General features: G+C 40.3%; 1 protein-coding gene across 1 annotated transcript; it reads left to right on the forward strand.

Moving 5' to 3' along the window:
- The first annotated feature begins 1,984 nt into the window (after positions 1-1,984).
- LOC102226178 (hyaluronan and proteoglycan link protein 1) lies at positions 1,985-26,310 on the forward strand. Its single transcript, XM_014473487.2, has 6 exons — positions 1,985-2,353; positions 18,657-18,791; positions 22,246-22,409; positions 23,899-24,097; positions 24,457-24,759; positions 25,297-26,310. Exons 2-6 carry the CDS (start codon positions 18,686-18,688, stop codon positions 25,584-25,586), a joined length of 1,062 nt encoding a protein of 353 aa, XP_014328973.1. The 5' UTR covers positions 1,985-2,353; positions 18,657-18,685; the 3' UTR covers positions 25,587-26,310.
- The last annotated feature ends 9 nt before the right edge of the window (positions 26,311-26,319 follow it).

Raw genomic sequence — 26,319 nt, forward strand, 5'->3', positions numbered from 1 at the left:
TTGGAACCAGTAGGCATGTGAGGAAACCCTGCTGTGAAGAGCAGGCCCCATGTGATGACCGCTTGTATGATATAACAACTTGGCTTCATGCAAACCCAAAGTCAGCACCAATGAGTGCTGGTAGAGTAAAACAGACCTTCTCTGTTTCCAGGTCACTCTTTTGACTGATTGTCAGAAACTGTAGCTGCTTCAATCACATTCATGATTGTTAATATTTTGTAATTTCTTCCTGTCATTTGCACATTGTGTATAAAATAAGTCAGTTCTTAAGAAACACTAGAAAAACTGGGGCAGTCAGTACTTTGTTCCCTGACCCCCAAAGGTTCCAGTTTCTTGTCACTCAAACTGCTAAAATAACCTTGGCTGGTCTGGATGTGGACCAAATTATATCCCAATCGTACTTTTCTCTCAAAGCGTTTAACTGTTTTTGACATAAAGTTTATTTCTTTCTCCTCAAAGAAAATGACGCTGTAAAGTTGAGTTTAAATACCTATTTCCTATGTGTGCTTCATTGTGCTCTTATTGTGAAGCACACATATTTACAGGTACTTGAGCCTCATAGCTCTCCTTTGTCTTTAAAAACATTCATCTTCCTTTCAACTCCTCTGTCATCGTCATATCTTAAACACACAACAAACACACGAGTACGGCATTCTCCGCTGCTGGGATTGTTGGTGAACATCACACTCAAGTACCAGCTATTAGCGTGTCACTGTCATCAGATGCTTTGGGGAGATTCCTGGATGTGACTGCTGTGAAATATTGCCCACATCATGTGGTTTATCTGTAAGGAGACACCCAGGAACTGTTCCTCATCAGCCTAATGACAGGACTCGCACATAAACCACAGATGGGCTCAATCTGCGACCCATTTAAATCAGTCCCATACTGATGGAGTCGTACACAGAAAGGAACTGAAGTGAAGAATAGAGCCGGTTCTTGGCGTTACCTATGAACCCAACTGCTGGACAGGACTCTGCTGCAAGACGTACAAACACCACTGAATTGTAAAGAAAAAGTGAATAAAATTAGCTTGTATAAGTGAACATGTCTCCAGACTGTGCCCTGCCTCTCCATTTGGCGAGGTAAACCCATAGTGTGTACAGAAAGTTACACAAATGAGGAACTTTATGACTGGGCTGAACAACAGAACATGTCACCGGTTGACATGGTGTTCACTAGCATTTCTGTCACAAGACCCTGCTGATGGGGCTCAAAATGGCAGGAATAAACTTGATGTAAATAGTGAAACACTAACGACTGAAATTACCATCTGCTTCAAAAATTATTTTATGATGCAAAATAATCAAACCCAGGTAAAGTTTTCATTGACTACAGATTTGGCTGCTTGGTCTTGCAGTCGGCAGCAAGAAGATCTTCAATTCAAATCTGCCGTCTTTCTGCCTAGAGCCTGTGTGTTCTCTGGTACTCAGGCTTCTGGGTACAATAATGAACGTTAAATAAATACTGTATTGATTTAGACGAAATACGGAGGAGGCGGTGGAAGAGTCTGAACTACACAGACACTAATGTGTGTAGCCCTACACACATTAGTCCTTGTGTGTGGTCACAAGTGGTCACAAGTTCGAGTCCCACCTTGATGACCTTTGCCGTCTTCCCCCTTTTTCATTACCTGACCACCTGTACCAACCCCCCCCCCCCCCCCCCCCCCCCCAAAAAAAAACAAGTGTTCTTTTTTTAACTTAGCAAATTAATTTTCATAATTCCAATTTAGACAATATTAGCAATGGACGAGCAGCTTTAGTGACAGTTAAAATAATAACAATAAAAATCACATACTGCAGCTTTAATTTGACGTTTTGAAGCTGATGTATATTCTTGAAATAAAAATGTTTAACGGAGTGGGGAGTACTGTTGACACAAGGACTTTTGCGGGAGGAGGGCGGTGGTGGTGGGTCTCTAAATCAAGTTAACAGCACATTGAGCAACATTAGGGGCGCCTCCCTTGTTGGTTGAAAAGTGTCACAACACAACAACCAAGAGCCTGGAAACGCACCTCTGAGCGCGTGGATGTAGATTTCCAGAGAAATCAAAGCGAGGTGTCGCTCTCACCTGCACGCGCAGCGCAGGCGACTCAACACACACACACACACACACACACACACACACACACACACACACACACACACACACACACACACACACCCACACCCACACACCAGAAGGAGCGCGCGCCGCTGTGCCATCACACAGCGGAGCCGCAATTGGACAGGAAACATCCGCACCGCCTGGTTTTCCTGCCCTCACCGGGCGCAGTCGTCCTGCGCCCCCAGTGCTCCTTCTGACCGCCGGAGAGTTTTGACCTGAGCCGCAACACAGCGCAGAAGTCCAGGTGAAGTTCTCCTCTTTATTACTCTGATTATTACAACAAAATGAGATGCGTCAGAAAAGCATCGGTGTGATGACGGATGTACGCAAAATGTAACATCATGAACAGAATTTGTATTATAAATATGAGGTGCACTGCTGTGTTTTTAAGAAAGACGGTCTAGCTGAAAGTACTTTTTTTATTAAGTAATATTCTGTGACCTTGTCATTATAAAGTTAATTATAAAATATGTTTGGTATTAAAGATGACAGGAAGCTGTTAGTTTACATTAACATGTTCAATTTGTACATAAACCACGTGGTTAATCAGTCAATTAATTTATTTAAAGCGTCAGCTGCCAATATTCATTGTGTGTTACACATTCTTATTCAAAATGTCCATTTCTGTTGATTGAAACAAACATAAACTCCTACCAAAGTATATCAAAGAGTCTCAAACCGTAATGTTTGCCTGTTTTTTTCCCTATTAATCTTCAGATGAGGTAAATAAGAGAATTTCTCAGAAGTCTGGAACGTCTTGAGTGTTTGTTTGAGTTCTTGTTGGAAGTGTTGGTGCTCGAAACAAAATGAGCTGTTCTGTTTGCTTTAGCTGAGTCTTATTCACAAGGAGCCACTTATCTGGATGTTTCCATCACCTTGCTGCGCTGTGAGCAGGGGCCGACTCAGGAGAATACGTCTGTGGGACCAAGGCATTGTGCATTGTCCTTTCTCCGAATGACAGCGCAGTAGAGAGTGTTTCTGATTCATTTTCTACAACTTCCAGTCATGGCAGTAAAATTAAATGCAAATAAAATCGACACTACACGAGTTTTTTTCCCCACTTGGATGGTTAAGGTTGCGTACATGCACCATCGAAAGTATTCAGAGGTGTGTTTTCTTTGTTAGAGTGTTTTCCCTGAGAACAGGAACCTCTGCAGGAAGCACCAGAGAATCGTAGATAATTTTACGCCCCAAGGATCCTGCAGAGGGGGGTTGTGTTATCTCCAGGTCCAGGAGATTTCAGTGGGTTGTTTGTATTGTAGAAACGGACTGATAGGTTCGCAAAATTCTTTAGAAACCAGAGGGAGCGAACCAGAAGTTTTTTCTGTTGTTTCTTACTGATGATGCGCAGTGTAGAGCAGCAACAATTCGCATTGTGTGTTGATTTACAGTATAATGATTGCTGGGTTGAGTAAGGTAGTGTTTGGACAAATTTGTTCAATCGAGTTGTAAAAATGTAAAAACAAAGATCTTAAATGTCAAGTTCTGTGGTTGCTGCTGGACATGTAGCTTTCTGAGAGCTGAACTCAGAGGAACTGCAATAAACTAACATAAACTCTTCTACTAGATTACTTTATCTATTAGCAGTCAGACCACATAAAATTTGTAACCTAAAAGGAAAACTGTGTAAGTTTGTGGTGTAGATTATTTTATTTGGGAACAGGATCTTTACATCATTGTGGTGTCCCAACATGGTCACAAGTTTGGCCTTCGGGTCTCGATCAAGGCATTTTTGAATGATTGGGATCAGAGCAACTTACTGCATCCATTTACAGTCCCTGTTGTCGCCTTCGGCTTAATGTGGTTAGACAACCTGATGGAACAGATGGATTCTTCTTGGTTGTAAAAAACCCTGCAATGCTGAAACAAGTTCATCTGAAAACAAGTCAGGTGAAGCAACATGCTTTAGAGGAAACTTTAAACCTGACCTCATGGTGGTGGACATCGGTTTTCAGTACAGTTCACAACTCCCAGAGTCAGACATTTTACTCCAGCTTTTAACATTTCAGTTGTTTGACGGATGCCACTGCTTTACTTCACAACACACTCAATAGATTCCTCATTAATCAGAAGACGAGATGTAATAGATGTCCATCAGACTGCTGGATCTCACACTGCAGAGCATGAGCAAGCAGGAAGGGCGATACAATGGAACCTCTGAATATGTATGAAATACATATTCTGTATTATCTGAATACAAATTTTTTCCAGCTACAAATGTTTCATGACGCAGCAATTTTCCTCAAATAGGAATATAAATTCCTACGATGTTGTTCGCAAGGGAGGAATCCAGAACCTGAGCCAGACCACCGCACTCCTCTCGCAACTCCAGCTTTGCTGTGTCAGAATGAGCTCCATGTGCTGCAGCTACTTGCACGGTTTCCCTGCTTCTTCTGTGAATGGTGTGCAAAGCTCACCATCAAAGTGGGGTGTGCAATGTGCAATGTTAGAAGAAGTGCAAAGCATCTGTGCACAGCACAGGAAAAGTTGTCTCTTGTTGTCTCACACTTTGAAGCAAAAACAGAAGCAACTCTCACTGAACTGGTTTATTTTGAATTGCAGGTCCGGATTTAGTGATGCAATTTCTCCCAGTGCATTGAGGCCGTTTTGTGTGGAATGCCAATAATGCCAAAATGTGTTGTGTTATAGGGAAATAGGGAATTATGTTTCCCTAAAACATAAAATACACATTTTCAAGATTAAAATTTTCTAGTCAAACTAATTGAATTTATATTCAGTTCTCTTTGTACTGGCTAGATGGGAAATTGAGAAGGACAAGTCCAGATCACCTCAGATGTACAATAGAAGCAATTGATGACTGCCTCAGTTGGTCCCCATGAGGGATTAATCACAGCATCAGAGAAACAGTGAGAAGACAGTATGGTCTGGTTTCCAGTATGTAGGAATATTGAGTTTTAAACAGTGATGATTTCTAAACTGCTCTGGCCTGCAGCTGGTCTTGATGCTCAATTTAAATTTTTGCTGGAATCCAATTTTTCAGACAATACTAGTGAATGATGAGATATCAATCAGATATATAATCATTAGATATTGACTAATGTGAAAGGATTACGACCACCAAAGTGATCCGCATGTGCAGAATAATGTTGATGCTACACAGCAGCTCTCTGTTTACAGAAATAATAGTGAATGCTGTTGTCTACAGACGATAGCATCAATAGACATTGCAGTCATTGAATGGGAGCTTCAAATTCAGATCCCATTGCTGAATTTGAAGATATTCAGCAATGAGAGCCGACAGTATCGTCACACGATCATGATGAGACAAACAAAGTTCATAAAAAGAAACCATAACTAATAGAAACGGCCTTTTGTGGAACACTTACTGCGGCTTTTGTAGAGTAATCTGTTTGGAGGTGGAGTTGGACCAGGAGAGGTGGGATTGGATTAGGATTGGGATTGAACAGGGACTGGGATGTGATGCGCTTCACTGACTCAGACTGCTTTCGTAAATTCACCATTTTAATTTTCAGCCATTGTTTGCATCCGGATTTACTGCATCTGGCTTCTTCTAGTGCAGAATTATGACACATCTCATGTTGGTAGAGACATGGAAAAGTTGGTCCTTTCAGACTGAAATGAAAAAGTCAGATATGGGTCACATATGGGTACAAAAATTTGATTTGGGTCGCTTTGGCCTCATGTGTGAATGTAGCCATAGTGAGCTATCCCTGGTTATTTGGAGCAACACCAGTGCCTTCCTACCTGTTGCTGTGCTAGCTGTCTAACATTATTTTAGGTTTTCTTCATATGCAAATATTTCAGGAAAAAAAAATAATAAATAATAATAATAGTGTAAAAACTAAAGGAGCCCCATCCATGACTGAATAGCTCAGTCTCATACATGCTGATACCTCACTCTCATACATGATGTTGATTTTCATAACAATATTGTACTTGTGGTGTGTTGTGTGAGTGTGTGCTATAAATCTTCCGTCACTTTTTCTTGTCTTGCCACAAATATTGGGTAAGAACATGTTTTATATGGGCGTAAACATGAAGAAACGAAGCACAATTTGTGAGACATCAAGCCTCTTCCCCTCTGTGAAGTGTGTGAAAAAATATTAATACTTTAAAATTAATACTTAATATTAGTAGTACTTCATGTGAAATGGCTCTAATTATTACTGAGGACAAAAGATCTCGATCGGGACCCTTACTGTTTTTTTTAACTCTGTCTTCCAATTCTGGACATGTGTAACGTGTGTACTTCATTCAGTTCTCAGAACAGTGTGGAGCTGAATCCAGCTGATTAGTTATCATCTGGAGTGAGCTCTCTAAGCAAAACAATCACACCCAGAAATGGGTAGTGACATCACAGTCACAAGCTCTCACAATGATTGTTACAGAGTGAGGTTATTCCTTTAATAATAATAAAACATAAAAAATAATAATTAAAAAAAGAACAGATGACAGACGGAACAGAACTGACCAAATCTGAGGTTTTATTCTCAAAATTTCTGCTCACAAACAGGAACTGTTTGTAAGTGCAATGAAAGAGTTTGGAGTGAGATCATAAACATTAGGTTTTGGTTTTAAAAATGTACCTTAGTGTACCTGTAGCTAAGTAAAAATAATCCCTTGGAAGAATCCCTGTCACAAACCGGTCAACTAGCTTTGGCAGAAACTGAGGAGATATTCTGTTAAAGGCTGGAGAAGTTTAGAAGCATCATCTCCAAAGCAGTACTTTCATACTCGTTTAAACTTCACTTGATTCGACAGGCATTGTTTCATTATGTCTCACTCTTCCTGGTTGGCTTGTTATAGACCACTGCATTTCCTCAAGCATTCCTGTCTTACAAAATCTTCCACATTACTCTCATTCCTGGTCTGCTCAGTCAGAAGAGATGTCCCATTATGGAAATACAAATCACCAATGTCTTTCTGAAACGTATTACTTAGCAGATACCTTAGAAATGACTTAAAAAAGGTGTTTGTATCTGTTACACATGGACTTGTTGGCCCACCAAAAATGAACGAAGAATTCTGACATGACATGCTGTGAGATCATCTATTGTGGGTAAAGTCCACCTAGTCTAGTTAAGTTGTTCAGGTAGAGCAATCCATCTGACAATCTTTCTACAATGAGAAAGTCCTGGAACTGCTCCAATTATGGGTTTTTGACCTATAGCATTCCAGTACTTTACCAGAACTGGTCCTTGAACCAGTTCTTTGCCAATTTCATAAAAGAATGACTTGCACCCATGGAGATGACTTAAGTCAGTTGTGTCGCTATAAGTGTCTCTTCCTGTAAATGTCTGTTCCTCTGTTGGATTTAGCCTAATATTATCCTGATTTATTAACTATTTTAAACAAACTTTGCCACCTGATCTCTGATCAGTACAAGCAGTGCTGAAACACAGAGTTTGAAGCTGGACACTAACTGACAATATTAAAAGACTGATAGCTTTAGAGAACCCAGTCAGAAATTATGCTTCTGGACTGATCAGAAAACAAACCACAGCAGTGGGCCATGTTTTGACTAACTTTAAATCTGAGCTAAGGAAACCAGTAAAACCCTGCTCCACCAGTGTGGCTTTAACCAGTTCTTCCTCAGTCAGCCCTGGCCAGATTCGTCTTTATTTGCACAATTCTTCACAGTTTCTTGGAACCACCTCAGGAGTTGTACAAGCCAGACCTAGCTAGGTATTGAGCATAAGTGATTTGATTGGCAGCAGACTGCATTGATTGACCTACCAACAGTTTTACGGCAACAACACAGTTCAACCACTACAACCGCAGTAGTTGGTGAGATGATGATCTGTGAATCTATATTTCATTGGTCCCACCTTGAGGTCCAAGCTTTTTTATCAGTTGTAGCTGAAGAGTGGATAAAGCGTTGGCTGGACAAGGCAACGCGTAACGAACAGATATACCAAGAGATTTTGGAGAATCTGGCCAAAACCCCACACGCGCAAAATGACATCATCGGAGCATCGACCACAGCTCTGGCACACTCACAACGAGCCCACGTTTTCACATTCCCACAACACTGCCATGGAGACACACCCTACTTGGCTAGTACCAAACCAGACATTAACCGGCTAGAGTGAGACTTGACAACAGAGAAGATGTCACTAAGTGCCTACAGCCCCATCTTCTACCAGCAGCCGACCACTGTCAATCAGTATTGTGCCACAGACATATTTAGATCTAACTAAAGCAGAGCAATTATTTCCTCATTAGAATGAAGAAATATCAGAGCACAGTTCTGGTGCAGCATTGTCTGTACGTTGCTGTGAAAGCCCAGCTTTCATCTGGTCACTCGCCGCCCATGCAGACTATCGTATTTGTGAAACTCGTCATATTTGTGGTCGAGCATGTTGTGCACTAAGTGATTTAGAGCTGTAAGCCCTGAGCTCGTGAGAAGCTCTGAGCCCAACAACCCCTCTCTGTTTGCTTGCTTAGACTTAGCGACTCCACCCTGAAACCCCCACCCATTACTCCTTCCCCCTCACAACACACACACTTATATATATATATATATATATATATATATATATATATATATATATATATATATATATATATATATATATATATATATATATATATATATATATATATATATGTATGAACACACTTAAGCAACCAGGGGGTTGCAGGGGCCCATTTTACCCATTCAAGTAAAAAGGGGGTATTATTCTTTGAAAAGAGAGAAACCATAAACTTCAGGTTGTGTGAATTATGGGGGACCACCAAACGATATGGCAAAGGAGTTTATGACTTTTTTTGCATTTATGTGCAGAGGAGAATGTGACTTTTTACTCTCCTCATGAATTGCTGTTTTTGTCGTGTTGACTAATGTGCTTTCCATTAGTATTTATGTTTTTGAGCTTGTCTCTGTCTAGCATGCATATAAATAGAGCTAGAACCTTGAAAGTTGAGTTTATTTAAAACTGTGGTCACATCTAACACATGTGGTTTTAGACAGGCCACAAATCTACCCAGTGGGCTGATGAAGGTGAAGCACTGCCATCGATACACAGCCTCAATAAACGGGTAGTGTTACATATTTACAGCAGCCTGTTGCCAAAAAAACAAAACTGGAGGAACTCTACTATTTGCTCTGTTGGGTTCTTAATAGAATTGTCAATATTGTGCAGACGCATGTTAAATTAGACACATTCAGGAGAGAACTTATTTCTATGTTGATCAGATATATAAAAAATTCTGCCATAAAATCTCAGAAACTTTCTAGAAAAACCAAGGAAATTTCTAAGTTCGAAAGGATGAAAGTTTGCTAGAAGAAAATCTGGAATTTTGAGATTAATCTGAGAAGTCTTCTAAAAAAAAAAATACTCGGAAATTTTTGAGTTTGAAAAGTCAACTGTACCGTTAGCCATTACATGGATGCTGATGTGGCCATGACCTGTGGTCCAAACTATTGATGATAATCTAGACTTACAAAATGCACACAGTAAATGTTTGCTGTTTTGGTTTGACAGCATTCAGTCTAATTACCCGTCAATCCATCTATCCGTAATATTGCTGTTGTTCAGAGGTTCCATGGTAGTCTTTCTAGTGGATCTGGAGAGAGAGATACAGTATATAGGCACCCTTATGACAAAAGCTGGATAACATCTCTCATAAGCCCCTTTTGCACTGCACAGCCAGACCCAGGCTGATCCGGGCCAGTCTGGCTTAAAAGCAGGGCTGATTGTTTTTGCATTAGCACTTCCAGCCCGGTACCACCCGGCTCCCTGGAACCCTGAGAGCTGGGGTTTCAATCAGGCCGGCCAGACCGGGCCGGTTTGGAGTTAGCTGTTGATTGGTTCATTGGCTGCCGGAGCGGGACAAAGATCAGATCTCTGGATCAGAGGAGCACTAGGCTTTCTCGATGGCTGTCATTTCAATATGCTGCATCAATAAATTCTCATCATAATCTATTCTTACCCTACACTGGGATTACAATCACCAGCAGGCAAGGTGGGTGAAGTGGGAAAAGAAACGCCAAAGGGTGGACAGACCGGGAATTGACCGCCGTTGCAGTGATTCCCAACAATAGTCCTCCAGTACCCAGGCCCTACATGATTTAGGTGTCTCCTTCTCCTGACTCAAATGAATGGCTGATTGACAGACTTTTGCAGTATTTGGTGGCTGAAGAGGAGGTCATGCAATCATTTGAATCAGGTGTGGTGAAACAGAAAAACATACCAGAGTTATTTTTACATGAATTAAAGTATTAATAATCTTACAACAACAAGGTTGTTATTCACATAACTTTAAAAAGGTGGAGCTTTGATGTGATGACGTTTCTTTTTCAAATCTTTGTTCTTCCTGGTTCTATATTTTGTTTCCTTCTGCAAAGCCTCTACAATCTCTATGGCCTCCATCTCATAGTTCTCTGCCTTGATCCTAAGGGTTTTTTCCTCTTCAAGCATGAGGGTGAGTTCCTGGATATCTTTGAGCAGAGATCTTCGTTTCTGGTCGTCTGCCTGAAGCTTGTTGGTAAAAAGTACGGCCTCAGCTGAGAGAGTCTCTGTCATCTTACAGGCTTTCTCGAAACCCTGGTAAAGTTTATCACTTACCTTTTCCAACTCCAGCTTACCTCTTTCTGCCTCTTCTCTCAGAGCCCTTTCTTTCTGCAGTTCTTTGTCTGTTTCCTGCCAAAGAAACTCTACAATTTTCAAGAGAGAAGCATTTTCAGTCTCTCCTTGGACTCTTAGTTTTTTCTCCTCTTGGAGCATTTTCTCTAGCTTTTGGAGTTCCAGTTCAAATTTGTCCCGATCATCCAAAATGATCTCAGTTGGAGCCTCCTTGGACGTCTTCTCCACGTCCTAAAGTTTTTTATTAGTTGCTCTGCAATCTCCACTGCTTCCTGTTTGTCTGCCTCAATTTGGGCTCTAAGATGCCTTGTTCATCAATGCACCACTATAAGATAAACCCTGATGATGCTGCACCACTATGCTTGACAGTTGGTTGATGTTTGAAAGACTAATGTTGATTTATTTTTATTTTTTTTATTGTGGGCCAACAGCTTGACCTTTGTCTAATTTGACCTAAACTCATTTTCTGTAGAAGCCATCCATGTGGGCAGCTACAGACTTTGATGGGATTTGAAGGTGTCAGTTTTGGAGCTTCTTCCTCACTCAGTGACCTCTCAGTCTGGGTTTATGTTAAACTAAGTTTCCTGTGGACAATGTTGTGTGTTTCAACATCTTTCAGTGTAGGATAGACTTGAGATTTGCTGGTTCTTAGTTAGTCTGGGTTGTTCTTGGATGTCTTCATTTCATTTTATGTGTGGGTGAGAATTTGACCCAGATTGATGAAACATGGGCAAAATATAAGGATGAGAAATGAGCCAGGGGAATGAAAGGCAGATATTTGTAAAGGAGGAGGTGAGGAGCTTATGGTTTTTGAGGGGGGGAGAGGCCAGATGGGAATGAGCAGACTTGTTGGTGTAGCAAGGCGAGAGTTGGGAGGGTCAGAGGGCAGACAGATTGGGTTCGGAGGTCACTGGAGATAAATTTCCAGTATGAGGTGAGCAACAGGAGAGTATAGATGAAGGAACCAGAAAACAGCAGACGATCTACAGAGGGCTAGAGGGACAGCTGGTGTTATCACTCAGGTGTTGAATGACTGGCAGCCAGCTCCTCTTATCCAGCAGCTGATGAGCATGATGATGAATCTCAGGTGTGTGTGGACATCCTGCTTAACTCCGCCCTCCAGGGAAAACCTGCAGCTGCAGTAGAGAGGAAACACACAGACACAGAAACTCCAAACTCTAATTATGGATCTATATGCATGTATAGGCAGGACTTTGCATTAATTTTGATTACTCAATTACATAGTTTAAAAATGTTAACACAACTCATAAAGATGTTTTACATTCAAAGATTTCCCCTGGAACCAGGGGGAAAAAGTTATGACAATTCCAAGGGCCCCTGACCGACAGGAGGCCCTCTGCAATTTATTTATTTTTTCATAGAAATAAAAAAATAGGACCCTGTCAATTACAAAATTAATCATATTGTGTTTTCCAAAATAGTTTTTAGCAGTAAAAATCAAATGTTCCCAGACCAAAAAACACACGTCCATATTTGCCCTGAATCCCTGGATCTGCATGAAACGGTTCGTTCCTGCTTGGAGCTTGACGGTGACGCTGTTCAGCAGAAGTCAGTGGAAGACAAGAACGACTGTGGCTGTTACTATGCTGCTAAGAAAAATAATAAAGTTAGGTTTTCACAAAAAAATAGAGAGAGGGAGAAAAAAATAAGTGTCAATTTATAACCTAGTTTTTCTCCAAGAGAGGTGGGTAGACTGTGTGAGATTATCAACCATTTAGCATAATTAGCTTAGCTACAGACTGTTTGCCTCCTTTTAACTAGCATTCTATGAACGAAGAAAAAAATTACCAAGATATTCATATATTTAACTTGTACCTTTTACCACTTAACAACAGATGAGTCAGTCAGCAGCAGCTCTAGTCCCTCCTGACCCGTCCTCTCCTGAGTCAAATTAAAGCTGCAGTATGTCACTTTTATAAAAAAAATATTTTTTTTACATATTTGTTAAATTGTCTTTATGTTGTGACAGTATGGTATAGAAATAATCTATGAAAATGTTATTTCATCTGCTTTCTCCCAGTGCTATCTAGAAACAACCAATCAGAGACAGGAGAGTTTTACTGCTGTCAATCACTATCTCATGTGGCTGCTCCCTCCCTCCCCTTGCTTTGTGTTATTCTGTAGCTAGCAATAATGATAAGTTGTTTCTCCACCATTAGAACATTTAGTAGTGAGAGAATGAAGTTGATTGACAGCACTAAGCCCCTCCCCCTGGTTCTGATTGGTTGTTTTTGGCCAGAACGTTGCATTACTTTAACCAGTAATAGTAGTTCAGGAGGATTAGATTGATCTTTTCACAGTTTATCTGTCTCATAACAAACTGTCACGACATGGTGCCAGCTTTAACTAATATTGAGAAAACATTTTATTAAAGTTATATACTGCAGCTTGAATAAAATGCAACTACATAGTATTTTTTGAGAAGTCTGGATTGTTTAATGTATATTTTGCACGTTGCCTATGAATGTTGCTCGTGTGGAGAGACATTTCAGTAATAGAAAACTAATAGAAAAAATTTAAGCAACTTACTTGCATACTGTATGCAAACTGTTTCATGTAAAATTCACTAGCAGTGAATATTGTGCTAGTTATCAGTATTGAACCAAAGAAAACAAGGCAGTTGCAAGCCTTTAAAATTGTGACGCTTTTGATAATTCAGATAGACTCAAGAAATTGTAACAGCAGCTGCGTGGGGGGCCCAATTTAATTTTTTGTCATGGGGCCCAAGATTCCTGGCGACGCCCCTGCCTGGAGCCTTTATATTCATGTGTTTCTTGTACGCCCATAAGTGTGACGCAGTAGCGATTTTTTTTATCTGGAGATGTTGCTTATTTTGTCAACAAATACTTTTTGATACAAATGTGATTAGTTGTCTTTAATTAATGATGGATCCTGCAATTAACACTATTAAAAATTTAAATCGAGTCCCACCACTATTTACATTTGACAAATTCCACATTGTTATTTTTTTAAATTTTTTTAGCTTTTGCACCCAATTCTTGTTTTTGAAATTCAGTTCAAAGTACAGCAGTCATGCTCCTGATAACTGGATGTAAACTTCTGCCCGGTCCTGCAACCTAAACAGGTTTGACATTTTATCGGCTGACATCATGCTGTTTCTGACATGAATTAGCTTTACAACATGCATGTAATAACAACCAGATCTTCCTCACTGTGGCTTTGTAGTCTCAAGAGGTGCTTCCATTCCATGGTGTGGAGGCGCTCCCACTCAGCTTGTCAAGCACCACTTCAGGTCAGCTGCTGCATCGCTGCTCTGGGCTGCCTGCAGTATTTATCTGCTAACGGTTTGTTAAGCAAAACCCCACCGGAGATCTGAGTAAAATGACAATGCATCCTCACTCTGAATCAAAAAAACAGAGGAACTGATGTTCCAAGTGTGATCTGCATTATTTGATGGTGAAAATGTCTGGTGCATGTTGTAATGTCTTAAACCAAATAAAATATGCATTTGTAGCATTTTTCTTCAGGATTTTCTCCTGCAGAAAATCTGTTGCCTGCAGACTTACTCGAATTTAAAACCTTGAGAGTTTTAAACATGAAAACTTGTGATGTGCCCCAACTTCATGTTGTTTAAAATGTTCTTTGTAAACAATTTGTTAATTTCAAATGTCTGCCAGTAAAGTTTGACTAGTGAAATAAACATAAACTTTCTGAAAAATGTGGATAACTACAGTTAATGTGTGACCTACACTTAAAACCAGGTGTGGTGAGATAGCAATCTTGTCATAATTTGGCGTCTGGGTTCGACCCCGGCCCTTGAGTTAGACATGTGGTCTAAAGTCTACAAAACTGTTATTCTTCTCACTTTTTCAGCATTTGTAATAGTGGTTATACATCAAATGATCTGGCAGGAATCTGACTGAGGATCCATTAAATAAGTGAAGGGAATTAGCATGTAGCACTGTAAATTAGTACTACAATATTAAACTGAAGTTACACAGAAAATAAATGAATAACCAGCAACAGATTGACCAGGATGTTGACACAGTCTCTAACTGAACTCAGCAGACATTACAGTGAATGAATGTGAATGTTCTGACCTGATGTTTGTCAACATCATTTACATACAGGGCCTATTTAAAGTTCCTGGCAGCAGAGTGATGTGTGGTGCAGCCTCACAGTGAGATGAACCTGAATCTTTTCAGTCTGGAGTTTGCTTTCCTCCCACCGTCCAAAAACAAATGAAATGTTCATTGGTCATTTTAAAGGTATCGTTGCTCTGCAAGTCACAAGTCTAAGTTTTTTCCACTCTGAGACAAGACTAAGTCCTATTTAATTTCAACTCTTAAGCTAGTCATTTAATCTAGCATGCTAATTCATTACAAACACTAATTGCAACAGTACAGACTTTCTTTTTCAATGTTGTATAAGCGACATCAAATCGTTACAATAATGAGTGGAAATATTAATTTAACTGTATAGATCAAGCTGGTTTTATTAGATATGGTTGTTGCTGTGATTTTGCCCGTTTGGATCCACTGATTGTTTTCAGGTTCAGGTGCAAAACTCACAAACTTGCTGGGCGCATAATAATCAGAGGGAAACGCTGAATTTGAAGGAGGGAAATAATGGTAACACTAACATGTAATTTTAGCGTTGCAAGGTTAGCAGACTGCAGGGCTAATCATCGGAGTTTAAAACCAATCTGCAGTCATTTTTTGGGTTTGCATCTGAGTCAGAACCTTTCCAGAGTCCAATGATTCAATTTAGATGCAAATCTCTGTTTTTGTGATAATATGAAGCTTTAGTGAAAATTTAAAATCCAGAGAGATCCATATATCCTTTTTTAAAAAAAAATATTTCCTCAGCTCTCTGTCTGGATTTAAGCCTGTCAGTTTCTTGCAGCTCGTTTGTTTTTCTCTCTCAGAGGTTTCATGAGGGTCAGGTTATGCTTCAGGATAAAGATGTCAACCACAACGTCAAACATGGGATGGTTTAAACTTTATTGGCAAGTAAAAAGCACAAGGTCACAAAGGTCACTTGTACTGATACTACTAATAGCTTTTTTTCCCAAGTTGTTGTAGTTTGACAAGGAAAAAGGAGAATCTACTTACAGTCAGGATGGAATCAGGGTTTGGTTTATCAGTCCTGAGTTTCCTCAAGCTTTGTTTCCTGGAAGGTAGTTGTTTAAATTTAAAATAAGTCAAAGTGAGTAAATATATTATTGACACACAGAGTGTGAATATTATGGCTCCTGACATAACATAGTAGACCAAATATTACACAGTAAACATTTCAAACCAATAATAATTCAGCAATCTGCTCTCAGTTTATCTATCATTGGACCAGTCTGATCTCTATAAAATAACATCACCAACACAGACCTAATGTGGGACCTCTGTCACACTGCATCAAGGGCTGGAAGTTATGATTCGGCAATTATAGCATCATTTATAGCATCTGGGGTTAAAGATGAATTGAAGAAGTTTACATTATTAAAAAATAAAAGCATTGTTGGGATTATTACTCGTGTTGTTTGAAATAATTAGCTTTCCTCGTTGGTTCCATGAAGGCATCAATAAACACCAGTATATGAAAATATGATTGAAATTATTGTGTGCTGATTGGTGGCATAATTAAAAGTAAGTGTGTCCAAAGTGTGCCATCTGTGGCCCTGGAAGTGACTTTGTGCCCCTGACCAGAAAAAAAAAATGTTTGGAGTTTTAAAGCATTCATAAAATAAAATAATCTTACAAAGAACTCTATACTGAACTTTCAAGAACAATACACAATTTAAAATCGTCTAAATGTGGAAGATACAAGATGAAATACTCATCTTTTATCACCCATTGAGTTTCACAAAAAATGTGGGGTAACAAAAAGCAAGTGGGAAAGGGGGTGATAGGGCACATGAGCAGCTCATACACGAGCATGATTCTAGCTAGACATGGGAGAAGGCAGAGAAGTTTGATTTCTTTATTTACTTGTTTTTTTCAAATTATCTGTTTTATACCTAACTGTCACTACATAATAAGACGTTCAACAAATGTAAAAAATATATTTTTAATAAAAGTTACATACATGCATGATTAAGAAAATATCTTTTATAAATACCTATAAATACACATGATAATCCGCTGCACGGATCCATTAGAGGTTGTTTTATCTTGAGCTCAGCCTCTGAACACCGTTCTGAAAACTTGAGTTGGGTTTGATGAACAGCTGGAAACCTCTGCTGTGTTACATTAACTGCTGCTAATTGCACCAATAAAGTCTGAAACTGCATCATTTTTCCTGCTGCAGCGTCCTCCCTGCCTCCTCAACCTCCCTCCCTTCCTGGTTCAGCTAAGCCTCAGGTTTACCTGATTGTCTACATGTCCCTGCTCCGTCCCACACTGACATGTCACACTTCGCCTGCACTCCTTTTGTCCTGGAGCGAACAGTGGGACTCAAAAGTCTTTTACCCTTCTTAGAAGGACGACCTATCTTCCCCCTCAGATAATCACTCTAGCAGGAAAATGACTTTTTGAGGCAGGGAGGGGTAATAGAGGATGTATTTGTAACGAGCGTAGTGTGTGTGTGTGCGTGGGGGTGTGCGTGCGTGTGTGTGGGGGGGTGTATGCTGCAGTTATTCTGCTGACTGCAGGACGTCCACTTGGCAGGAGTGGGAAGTGCATCAGCAGTTTGCAACTGAATGAATGAAGATAAGGAAAATAGGAGCTAAAAGATCAATCTAATTGATTACTACAGCACACACAGCTGCACTTTAGCACAAGATGAAAAAGACAGTCGTTTTGTACACACACCCTTCATAGTTCATGTCCCATAACATTAATTGGTTGTCGTTCATTTACCATATTTTGTCTGTGATAAACTTTTAAAAACACACAAACAGCATTTAAAAGCTCAAATAATAGCTAAAGAGTCTTACACCTGCCTATTTTAGTAGTTCAAATAATAAATATATCTTAATATACACAGAAGATAACATCCACATTCATCATTACCACTCTTTGGGCTCCAGCCAATCAGTGCCAAGGCAAATGAATGCTGCTTCTGGATTGGCTGTCAATGCCAATTAGTATTGTGCTTTGATATTTCAGATCCCCAAGCTGCCTTTTCTTTCAAATATTTTAGATACACTCTATGAAAATATCTGCAAATAGACACATTCCCAGAGAATTATTTACAGTTGCTTTGGCAAATTTTCCACTGAAAAAATAGTAAATACGGAACTGTAAATAGACGAGGGGTCCGCTGCACTAATTAAGTGACTTCTTAAAGCAAATGGTTCTGGTGTGTTTTATCCAGGGACGACAGAATTAAAGAGCATTTAGCACAAATATACCAGTCATGTCATCGTCATTATGTGTGTCAGGGTTTTTCATAATTTCTTTTAGTAATTTTCACAATTTAGGATTTTTTTGTTGCTGTCATTCTTCAGGTGTAATCTGTGCAGAATGTGAGGGGTATCCTGAATGTACTTACTAGTCAGGGTTGAGATTGAGAGAAGCTGACGGAGGCAGTCACTCTGCGCTGTGGCAGTCTGCCTGCAATCTGGAACTGCTGGTGATTAGGACATGCTGCCTCCTCACTCTGCTGGTGTTTCTCACACAGTAGGTACACTGCGCTTCCTTTAGAGTGTATTGTGCTTTTTGTGTTCCTCTGTCCTGATGGGATTCTTGTCTGAAGTTCAGTTTCTGCATCTCAGATTTATTATTATTTTTTTGTTAATCTGCTGAGTCAACTTTGCAGTGAGACTCTGAGACTTTGTGTTTGGCTGTGGAAGTGCTCAAGGCGAGCCGGCAGCGCGCCGCTCTGCTCCCCTGTAGTTGCTGGAGATGCTGCAGAGGAGAGCCATGCAGATAGAGATGCTGTGCTCCGAAGCTGCATGCTTTAATATGAGCTTTCTTTCTGTCATGCAACAATGACACGGTTCTACAGGACAAGTTTGCGAAGCATTAACTCAATGTTGCACTGTGTGTGTTTCTGCAGTGATCGGACCTGGAGTGCATTGAGTGAAGATGATTCCTGTGCTGATCTGTGCTTTGGTCTCCCTGAGTGTTGCGGAAACCAATTTAGACATTCTGTACCCTGAGCTGGAGCACTCCAGAACCATCTATGTTACAGGTAAGTTTTGTTTCCCTTCTCTTCGCTCAGAGTGTCGTCCTGAGCTCTGCTCTGTCAGATGAGATGCAGAGTTGTTTGCATGTTCTTTGCTGTGCTTCGTTCATGACACTCTCTCTGCAGAATACTCGACTTATCAGTGTGGCTCAGAGATAAGGCTGCAGTCAAACACAGATATTGTTCTAGAGTTTGTGTACTGGCAGATAAAAACTCTGTGTATGTTTGTGGTATGTTTATGTGTTTTCCCACCTGATACTCCAGTAGACTCGGTTCGATCAGGGACCAAAATTACAATATTTGTTCCATTTTCAGCTGCTGTAGTTCTCTTTCACACTGCACTGTGTCAAACCCACCAAACCTTTTTAAAAACTTGTTCCTCTCCTGGCCCGTGGGTGGCGCTGCACAAAACGCAACTAAAGGAAACCACACGAAAACGTCAGAAGAAGACACTAAGCGCAACGCGCTTAGTGAAATGTAAACAAAAATGAAGTGGCATCAGATTTTAGAGGTTGTAGGATTTCTCTTTTGTTTTTGGTAAAAGAGCACAGGTCATTTCTCCTGCTAACACTAGACTTACACGCTTGTTTTAGTTGTATTTACCAAGAATGCCCTGCGATTATAGTTCTCTTCATCCTTTTGGAGCAGTTTCCGGTCCGGTTGGCGTTCATATACACATTCTAACCAAACCAGAGTTCTACCGAACTGAAACCTAAGTTTGAACCAGAGTTTGCTGTTTTGGTCCTCATCAGACTGAATGCACCCCAAGTCTTCATTGGGTTCTAAAATTCTCATATTAAAATTCAAATGTTCCACTTTTGTTAATAACAAAGAAGTCATATTGTAAAATCTATATATGAAAAGTATATCCATGATGAATAATATCCTGATGTACCATCTTTAGAAACATCCACGTGACACAGTTGCTTTCTGTATGACTTAACTTGTCTCTACTATGGATAAATTTCGACCTACCCGTCTTTATACTATATCAGTTCGATGTTTGCATAACCCAGTTTGGAGCAACACACTGCCTCACACTTCAACCTATAATACTTTGGTATACAAAGCTGATGTTGACTCAGTGATAGCAGGTTGGCTGGGTCCTTGTAGCTGCAAAATGAGGCCCAGTCATCAGCTGTTAGGGTTTCACCAAACATGGACAGGACATTGTTCCAACCTTCTGCTTAATTTAGGAGTATTTTTGCACATTTAGGTCATGCTGTCATTTTCCTCCCAGAGAGAAAATGCTTTCTTTGGACACACATTTCTAATTGAAACATCGTAAACTTTGACATCCTATCTAGGGCCTTTAGCAACTGAGATTAAGTTTCTATTGAATTATTTTCTACAATTTATCTGAGCAATGCACTGTCAAAGTGATTTCAAAAAGATTGACTGCTGTCGTAAATGTTTACAACTTCTCAATTTTATTTTTGTCAGCTTCAGTTTGTTCAAAAATGGTCCCTACAACTTTCCTCAGATTGATGGACAATTTAGCGTGTATTCACACCAGCCCTGTTTAGTTCACTTTAATCCAACTCCAGTCTGTTTGCCTACAAAGTCCAGTTCGTATGGGAAGGCGTGAATGCGTAGTGGAGCTGTGGTCCACCTACAAACCCCAGTCTTGGTGCAGCTGAAGTGACTCTGGTGTGTTTCGAATGCCAAGCAAACCAGAGACCTTCCTAAAAGCAGGAAGTGGACTATCGCACAGGGCATTCTAGGTAAATACCACCAAATCAAGTGTGCAAAATTAGCGCCAGCAGTAGCAATGGATGGTAATCTTTTACCAATGACAAAAGAGAAATCCTAACCGATAAAATCTAACACCACTCCATTTTTGTTTACATTTCATGAAGAGGAAAGTTTTGCTTCTGAGCTTTTGGTGTCGTTTCCTTCAGCGGTTCTTGGTGCAGCGCCACCACAGGCAATGGGGGGAACATGGTTTTAAAAGGGTTTGATTTGTTTGACACAGTGCAGTGTGAAGGAGAACCACAGTAGCTGAAAATGTTGCAATTTTAGCCCCCAATCAAACCAAGTCTACCTGACTATCACCTGACAAAACATCCTAACTTGCTTCTTTACGTCACTGCTCATGTTTGTCCTTGAAGTGTTAAAACAAGATGATGGAAATGTCGCAATATGAGGTGTGTCTCCACCCAGCCTACTAGGTGCAGACTGTTAGCAACGAGTGTCATGAAGAGGCACAGGATCTCACACTTGCAGTTCCTCAGCACAAAGCATGGAATCAATGTGCCATTTGCTGTTCAGCTAATCTCATTCATGCTTAGGCAGCAGCTGGAATTAAACATTTTGTGTGTAGGCAGCCAACATAAACTCAGTGAAGGAGGGGAGAGTTTACAGAGGCAAACCCAAACTAGGGCCATCAGTTTGCTCAGAATATTCCCGGATCACTCTGAAGCTGAATATTTGTCAGAAGGTTTATGGATAGGCCAGATGAAAGGAGGTTGGGAGGTGGAGGTTACCTAAAACTGCCTCAGTTACCTTTAAAGTCACCTCAGACTGACATCCCTAGTAAACATTCTAGTCCAACAGAGAACAATATAAACCTGACCTTTATTTACAGAAAGCCAATGAAGCAGTGAAGGTCAGGTCTGTGTTATTGAGGTTTATTGAGCTATCTATCAGAGAAACTCAATGAAGCATTAAAATACAGCAACAGTTATGGCTGCTCCTTCTTTCAGTGTCTCCTCGTGTTACTTTTAAATTTGCTTAAAGGTATTCTAACAAATGTATCCAAATTTGTTAGAATAAATCACATTTTGACTCTATTTCATCTTGGAGTCTTGGTTGATTATTGTGTTATCAGAATCACACTTTAATATTTCTCCAGTCTTGGAAACATTCTCCAAATCTATCAGATTATCGGGACATCAGCTCTCTTCAGGTGAACCCACAGATGGAAGGTTAGTTGGGTAGGGCAAAGGGATTTTAGGGATTTTAATTTTTTTATTTATTTGTGTTTTTGGAAAAACAGATGTTTGGTTTGCAACTCTACTTCTTATCGTATTTGTTTATGCATGGAGAGCACATGAGATTGTTGTCGCCAGTAAGAGACAAACTGTCCTTAGTGATTCTTCAGAGTTGCTGTTGACATTTTATCTTAAATCTCTAATTAATTTGGGAGAAACTGATTTCTAATGTGCTTTTAATCTTATGTTATTGGTGACTCCCTCCAGCTTGCCATGGTGAATGGAAAGTACTGTGGGATTTCCTCTGGACCCTTGTCCTGACAATTAGATCATTTTTTATGAAAAAAAGCACTACCAGTTCATGAAAACATTGAAATGTTTAGAAAATGTTGGTTGTGTTGGCCTTAAACTAATGCACAAAAGGACGTCTGCAAACATTACTTTTGTTGTCCTGTTTGGTCTTAAATATCAATAAGACAAGTTATTGATATTACTTGTTGTAATTACAATAAATCTCCGTTTTGCAGAAAATGGGCCCAAATTCAATGTGATGGCTGAACAAGCCAAGGTCGTAACGAGGCGAGGGGGAAATGTAACGTTACCATGCCTGATCCAGAGAGAGCAGCAACTGCCAGCCAGCCGCAAGATGAGGATCAAGTGGACCAAACTGACTTCAGACTATCTGAAAGAGGTAACAACTGATCTGAATTAGGTGAAAAAGTTTTCTATTTTCTCAGTTCTAATGGCTAGGGCAGGCCGGGAGAGGCTGAGCAGCCTTCCCTCTGCCCACATCTCCCAGAATGCTGTGCGGTTCTGGATCAGAGTTCAGGAAAAGTATTGAACATTGTATCAGACATATTATGTATTAATGTTGATAAGGTGTCTATCTTGATATACATTGTTCAAATTGATTTATTGCTCAAATATAATAATGACATTAAAATAATTGAATCCTTCAGTGGAATTTCAATTCAAATATGAAACTAATTGTTTTGTTTAAAATTTAAGATAGTTTTTGTTAATGCATCATGAGAGTTCTGCAACCATTTTGACTCCTAATTTAGCATAAATATAATGTTCATGCTAAATTATACATTTAGCATGATCCACTGAGATGATTGACTAAAATCATCTCAGTGGATCATTTAACACTGAACTACTTTCAAATAGTCAACAAATACTAGTCCTGATATTATGGCTGTTGCTTTTAATGCATCTATAGGCATTCATCCAAATAACTCAAATATTATAAATTTACCCGTAATAAGCTGACAAAGCGATGAGATAATCATCTGGGCTCCTCTCTTTCGTTTCAAAGCACAGTGATGTATATCCACGTCTGAATTTGCAGAAAGTAATGTAGGAATGTCTCGCTCAGTGTTTTGATAGGCATTTCAGATTTTGTTGCGAGTCCTACTTGACCTAAAACAGGAAACATTTAGTCTAATTAAAAGCTGCAATATGTAACTTGTATAAAAAAAATATGTGTTTTAAATATTTGTTCAAACTGTCACAAGGTTGTGTAAGTGTAAAATGAGACTGATAATCTGTGAAAAGATCGATCTCCTTCATTTTGAGCTATTGCCGTCTGAAGAAATGCCCCGCTCCCAACCTAAAACAATCAATCAGAGCCAAGACGAGGGGCTTAGTGCTGTCAATCACCCTCATGTAGTGCTCAACGTTCTGGTGGTGGAAAAACAACTAACCATTAAAGGAAAACTGTTTATTCTCTGTCATGCTAACTAGCCTAAGCATTCACAGCAGGCTGCATCGTAGCAGAGAGAAAGGTTGGTGGGGGGGATGAGCAGCGTCACATGGAGGGTGACTGACAGCACTAAATCCTGTCTCTGATTGGTAGTTTCTCTTTAGCATCGGAGAAGGCAGAGGAGCTCAATTTTTGAAGCAACAGTATGGTATGTTTCATACTATGCTGTCACAATATAGTGACCGTTTGAACAAATATTTTTTTTAAAATACTTTATATAAAAGTTACAAACTTCTTTAAAATCAGACAGTGAGAAATAAAGTGGCATTTTATACAGTGTATGTAAATATCAGTTGTAAGTCAGTTGCGAGTGCGACAATGTTTTTCTGTTCTTCATTCAGTGTTCCGCTCTATTTTGAGAGTGTTTCTCTAAGTATGTGGAAAACACAACCTACCTCCTTTGACTGTGCTCTAGGTGGACGTGTTTGTCGCCATGGGTTACCACAAAAGGAGTTACGGGACTTTCCAAGGACGTGTCCAATTGCAAGGCACCTCCCCGATGGATGCCTCCCTGGTGATGACAGATGTCACTTTGGACGATTATGGGAGATACAAATGTGAAGTGATTGATGGTCTGGAGGATGACACAGTGGTGGTGTCCCTCGAACTTGAAGGTAAAATGATTGGGTGGTCGAGATTTTTAGAACAGAAAGCAATGAGCTCTTGGAAGGAGTACGCAATGTCAGTGTTGTGTTGTATAAATGGGCTCTGTCTAAATTTAGCTCCAGGGTCAAAGACTGCTGGGAGGAATGTCAGCAAATGTGTACATTAGCATCAAAGCAGTTTCATTATGTTTGTGAGTAGCTTGGGACACCTGCTATTAGAGCCTAAAGCTAAAAACTCTGGCAGCAGCTGTGTTTCATCTCCTGTCATTCATCAGGGTCAATAAAAACTGCACAAATTTTAGTTTTAATTCCCATGTGCAACGGAATTATTGCATCAAGGCTTTCCTGTTGTTGGCCTCTCCCTGCAGGTGTTGTCTTCCCCTACTTCCCCCGCCTGGGCCGCTACAACCTGAATTTTTATGATGCCGAGCGGGCATGTCAAGACCAGGATGCCGTGGTGGCATCCTTCGACCAGCTGTATGAGGCGTGGCGCGGCGGGATGGACTGGTGCAACGCCGGCTGGCTGAGCGACGGCTCTGTGCAGTACCCCATCACCACCCCCAGAGAACCCTGCGGAGGGAGGAACACGGTGCCGGGCATTCGCAACTATGGCCTGAGAGACAAAGACAAGAGTCACTACGATGTCTTCTGCTTCACTTCCTTCCACAAAGGTGAGGGGTCAGACTTTACCTCCGTTTGTCTGTGAAGGGGGTTTCTCCTCATGAGCCAACACCTAAATACACCTTATGGTTCAACATCTCGTAGAGAAATGTTTAGCAGAATACCTACTTACAGCTGCAGTATGTAACTTTTATTTTAAAAAATATGTTTGTTTTTTTTACATATGTGTTAAAACTGTCATCATCAACAGTGATATGAGAGAGGTAATCTGTAAGAAGATCAATTTCCTCCCTGAGCTGTTATTGCCGTCTGAAGAAATCCACTGCTCCCAACCCAAAACAACAAAACAGAACCAGGAGGAGGGTTTTAGCGCTGTCAATCAATCTAGTGTACACACCACTTAATGTGCTAATGGTGGAGAAACAACATTTCATGCTAATTAGCCATAGCATTCACAGCCGGCTGTGCTAGCTGCAGAGAGGCAGAGAGCAGCGGGAAGAAGGAGAGGGATGAAGAGGGATGAGCAGCGGCAACACAGAGTATAACATGGTTCTGGTTCTCTTATTGTTTGTGTTTTTCCCCTCCAGGTAAATTCTACTACCTGATCCAGTCGTCTAAGCTCACCTACGACGAGGCTGTGAGGGCTTGTCAGAAAGATGGTGCTCAGATCGCCAAGGTTGGCCAAATGTTCGCTGCCTGGAAGCTGAACAAGTACGACCGCTGTGACGCCGGCTGGTTGGCGGACGCCAGCGTCCGTTACCCCATCTACCATCCAAGGCGCCGCTGCAGTCCCACAGAAGCTGCTGTGAGGTTCAATGGCTTCCCCGACAAGAAGCACAAGCTGTACGGAGTGTACTGCTACAAGGAAAACAACTAATCCTGCAAAGGCCATCCTGCAAACACCTACACACAGTTCACAAGCATGCACAAACATAAACATCAAAGAACACTCTCAACAGGTTACAATGCATAGAAAAGAGAATTGTAATAACGAGTGATTCTTTCACTTATGGGAGATTTAAGATGTTGCATCATCATTCAGGACCTTAAAATGTATTTTACACATATATTCTATAATATTTAATCAATGCCAATAGTGGGCTGACGTGTGTGGGTGAGATTTGGAAATATAGAAGCTAATGCAAAAATGTCATACAAGAAAAAAACATGCCAACAAAACTAACAGCTAAGTGTGTCACGGTTGGACCAAAACGTTGGGCACTTATCCTGTTTTCGGTCCCAACATGGAGAGCAGATGAAAGCTCAGCCTCTGTGAAGCCATTAGGCAGGACTCGTTAGCTAAACCCTCCCCTACTGCCCCTCCCCTCTCAACAAGGTGCTATAGCTGCATCCTACCGTCCGCTTTTTTTTTCATGTTTTTTATACAAATGCATTGGACCAAACTTGGACCAACAGCAAAGACAAAAACAAATAGAAACATCTAGCTGTTAGCTATGTGTTTTCTAAGTATGTAGAATGTGATAATATTAGAAATGTATTTGTGTTGATATTTTTTATACACTGTAGAAATGTTTGTTGTTGTTTCTCTGGCCAATGTCTTCTTGGTTTACATAAAACATACTACAGTATTAGCAGGGGGGGCTGGGACT

Source organism: Xiphophorus maculatus, chromosome 8, assembly GCF_002775205.1.
Source record: "Xiphophorus maculatus strain JP 163 A chromosome 8, X_maculatus-5.0-male, whole genome shotgun sequence".
NCBI classification, from domain to species: domain Eukaryota; kingdom Metazoa; phylum Chordata; class Actinopteri; order Cyprinodontiformes; family Poeciliidae; genus Xiphophorus; species Xiphophorus maculatus.

Bases quoted from the DNA above. Each gene is read 5' to 3' on its own strand.
- LOC102226178 (XM_014473487.2), top strand. From the start codon at position 18,686: ATGATTCCTGTGCTGATCTGTGCTTTGGTCTCCCTGAGTGTTGCGGAA. The intron at 18,792-22,245 runs GTAAGTTTTGTT...TCCGTTTTGCAG, and splicing joins CAGAACCATCTATGTTACAG to AAAATGGGCCCAAATTCAAT. The intron at 22,410-23,898 runs GTAACAACTGAT...ACTGTGCTCTAG, and splicing joins CTTCAGACTATCTGAAAGAG to GTGGACGTGTTTGTCGCCAT.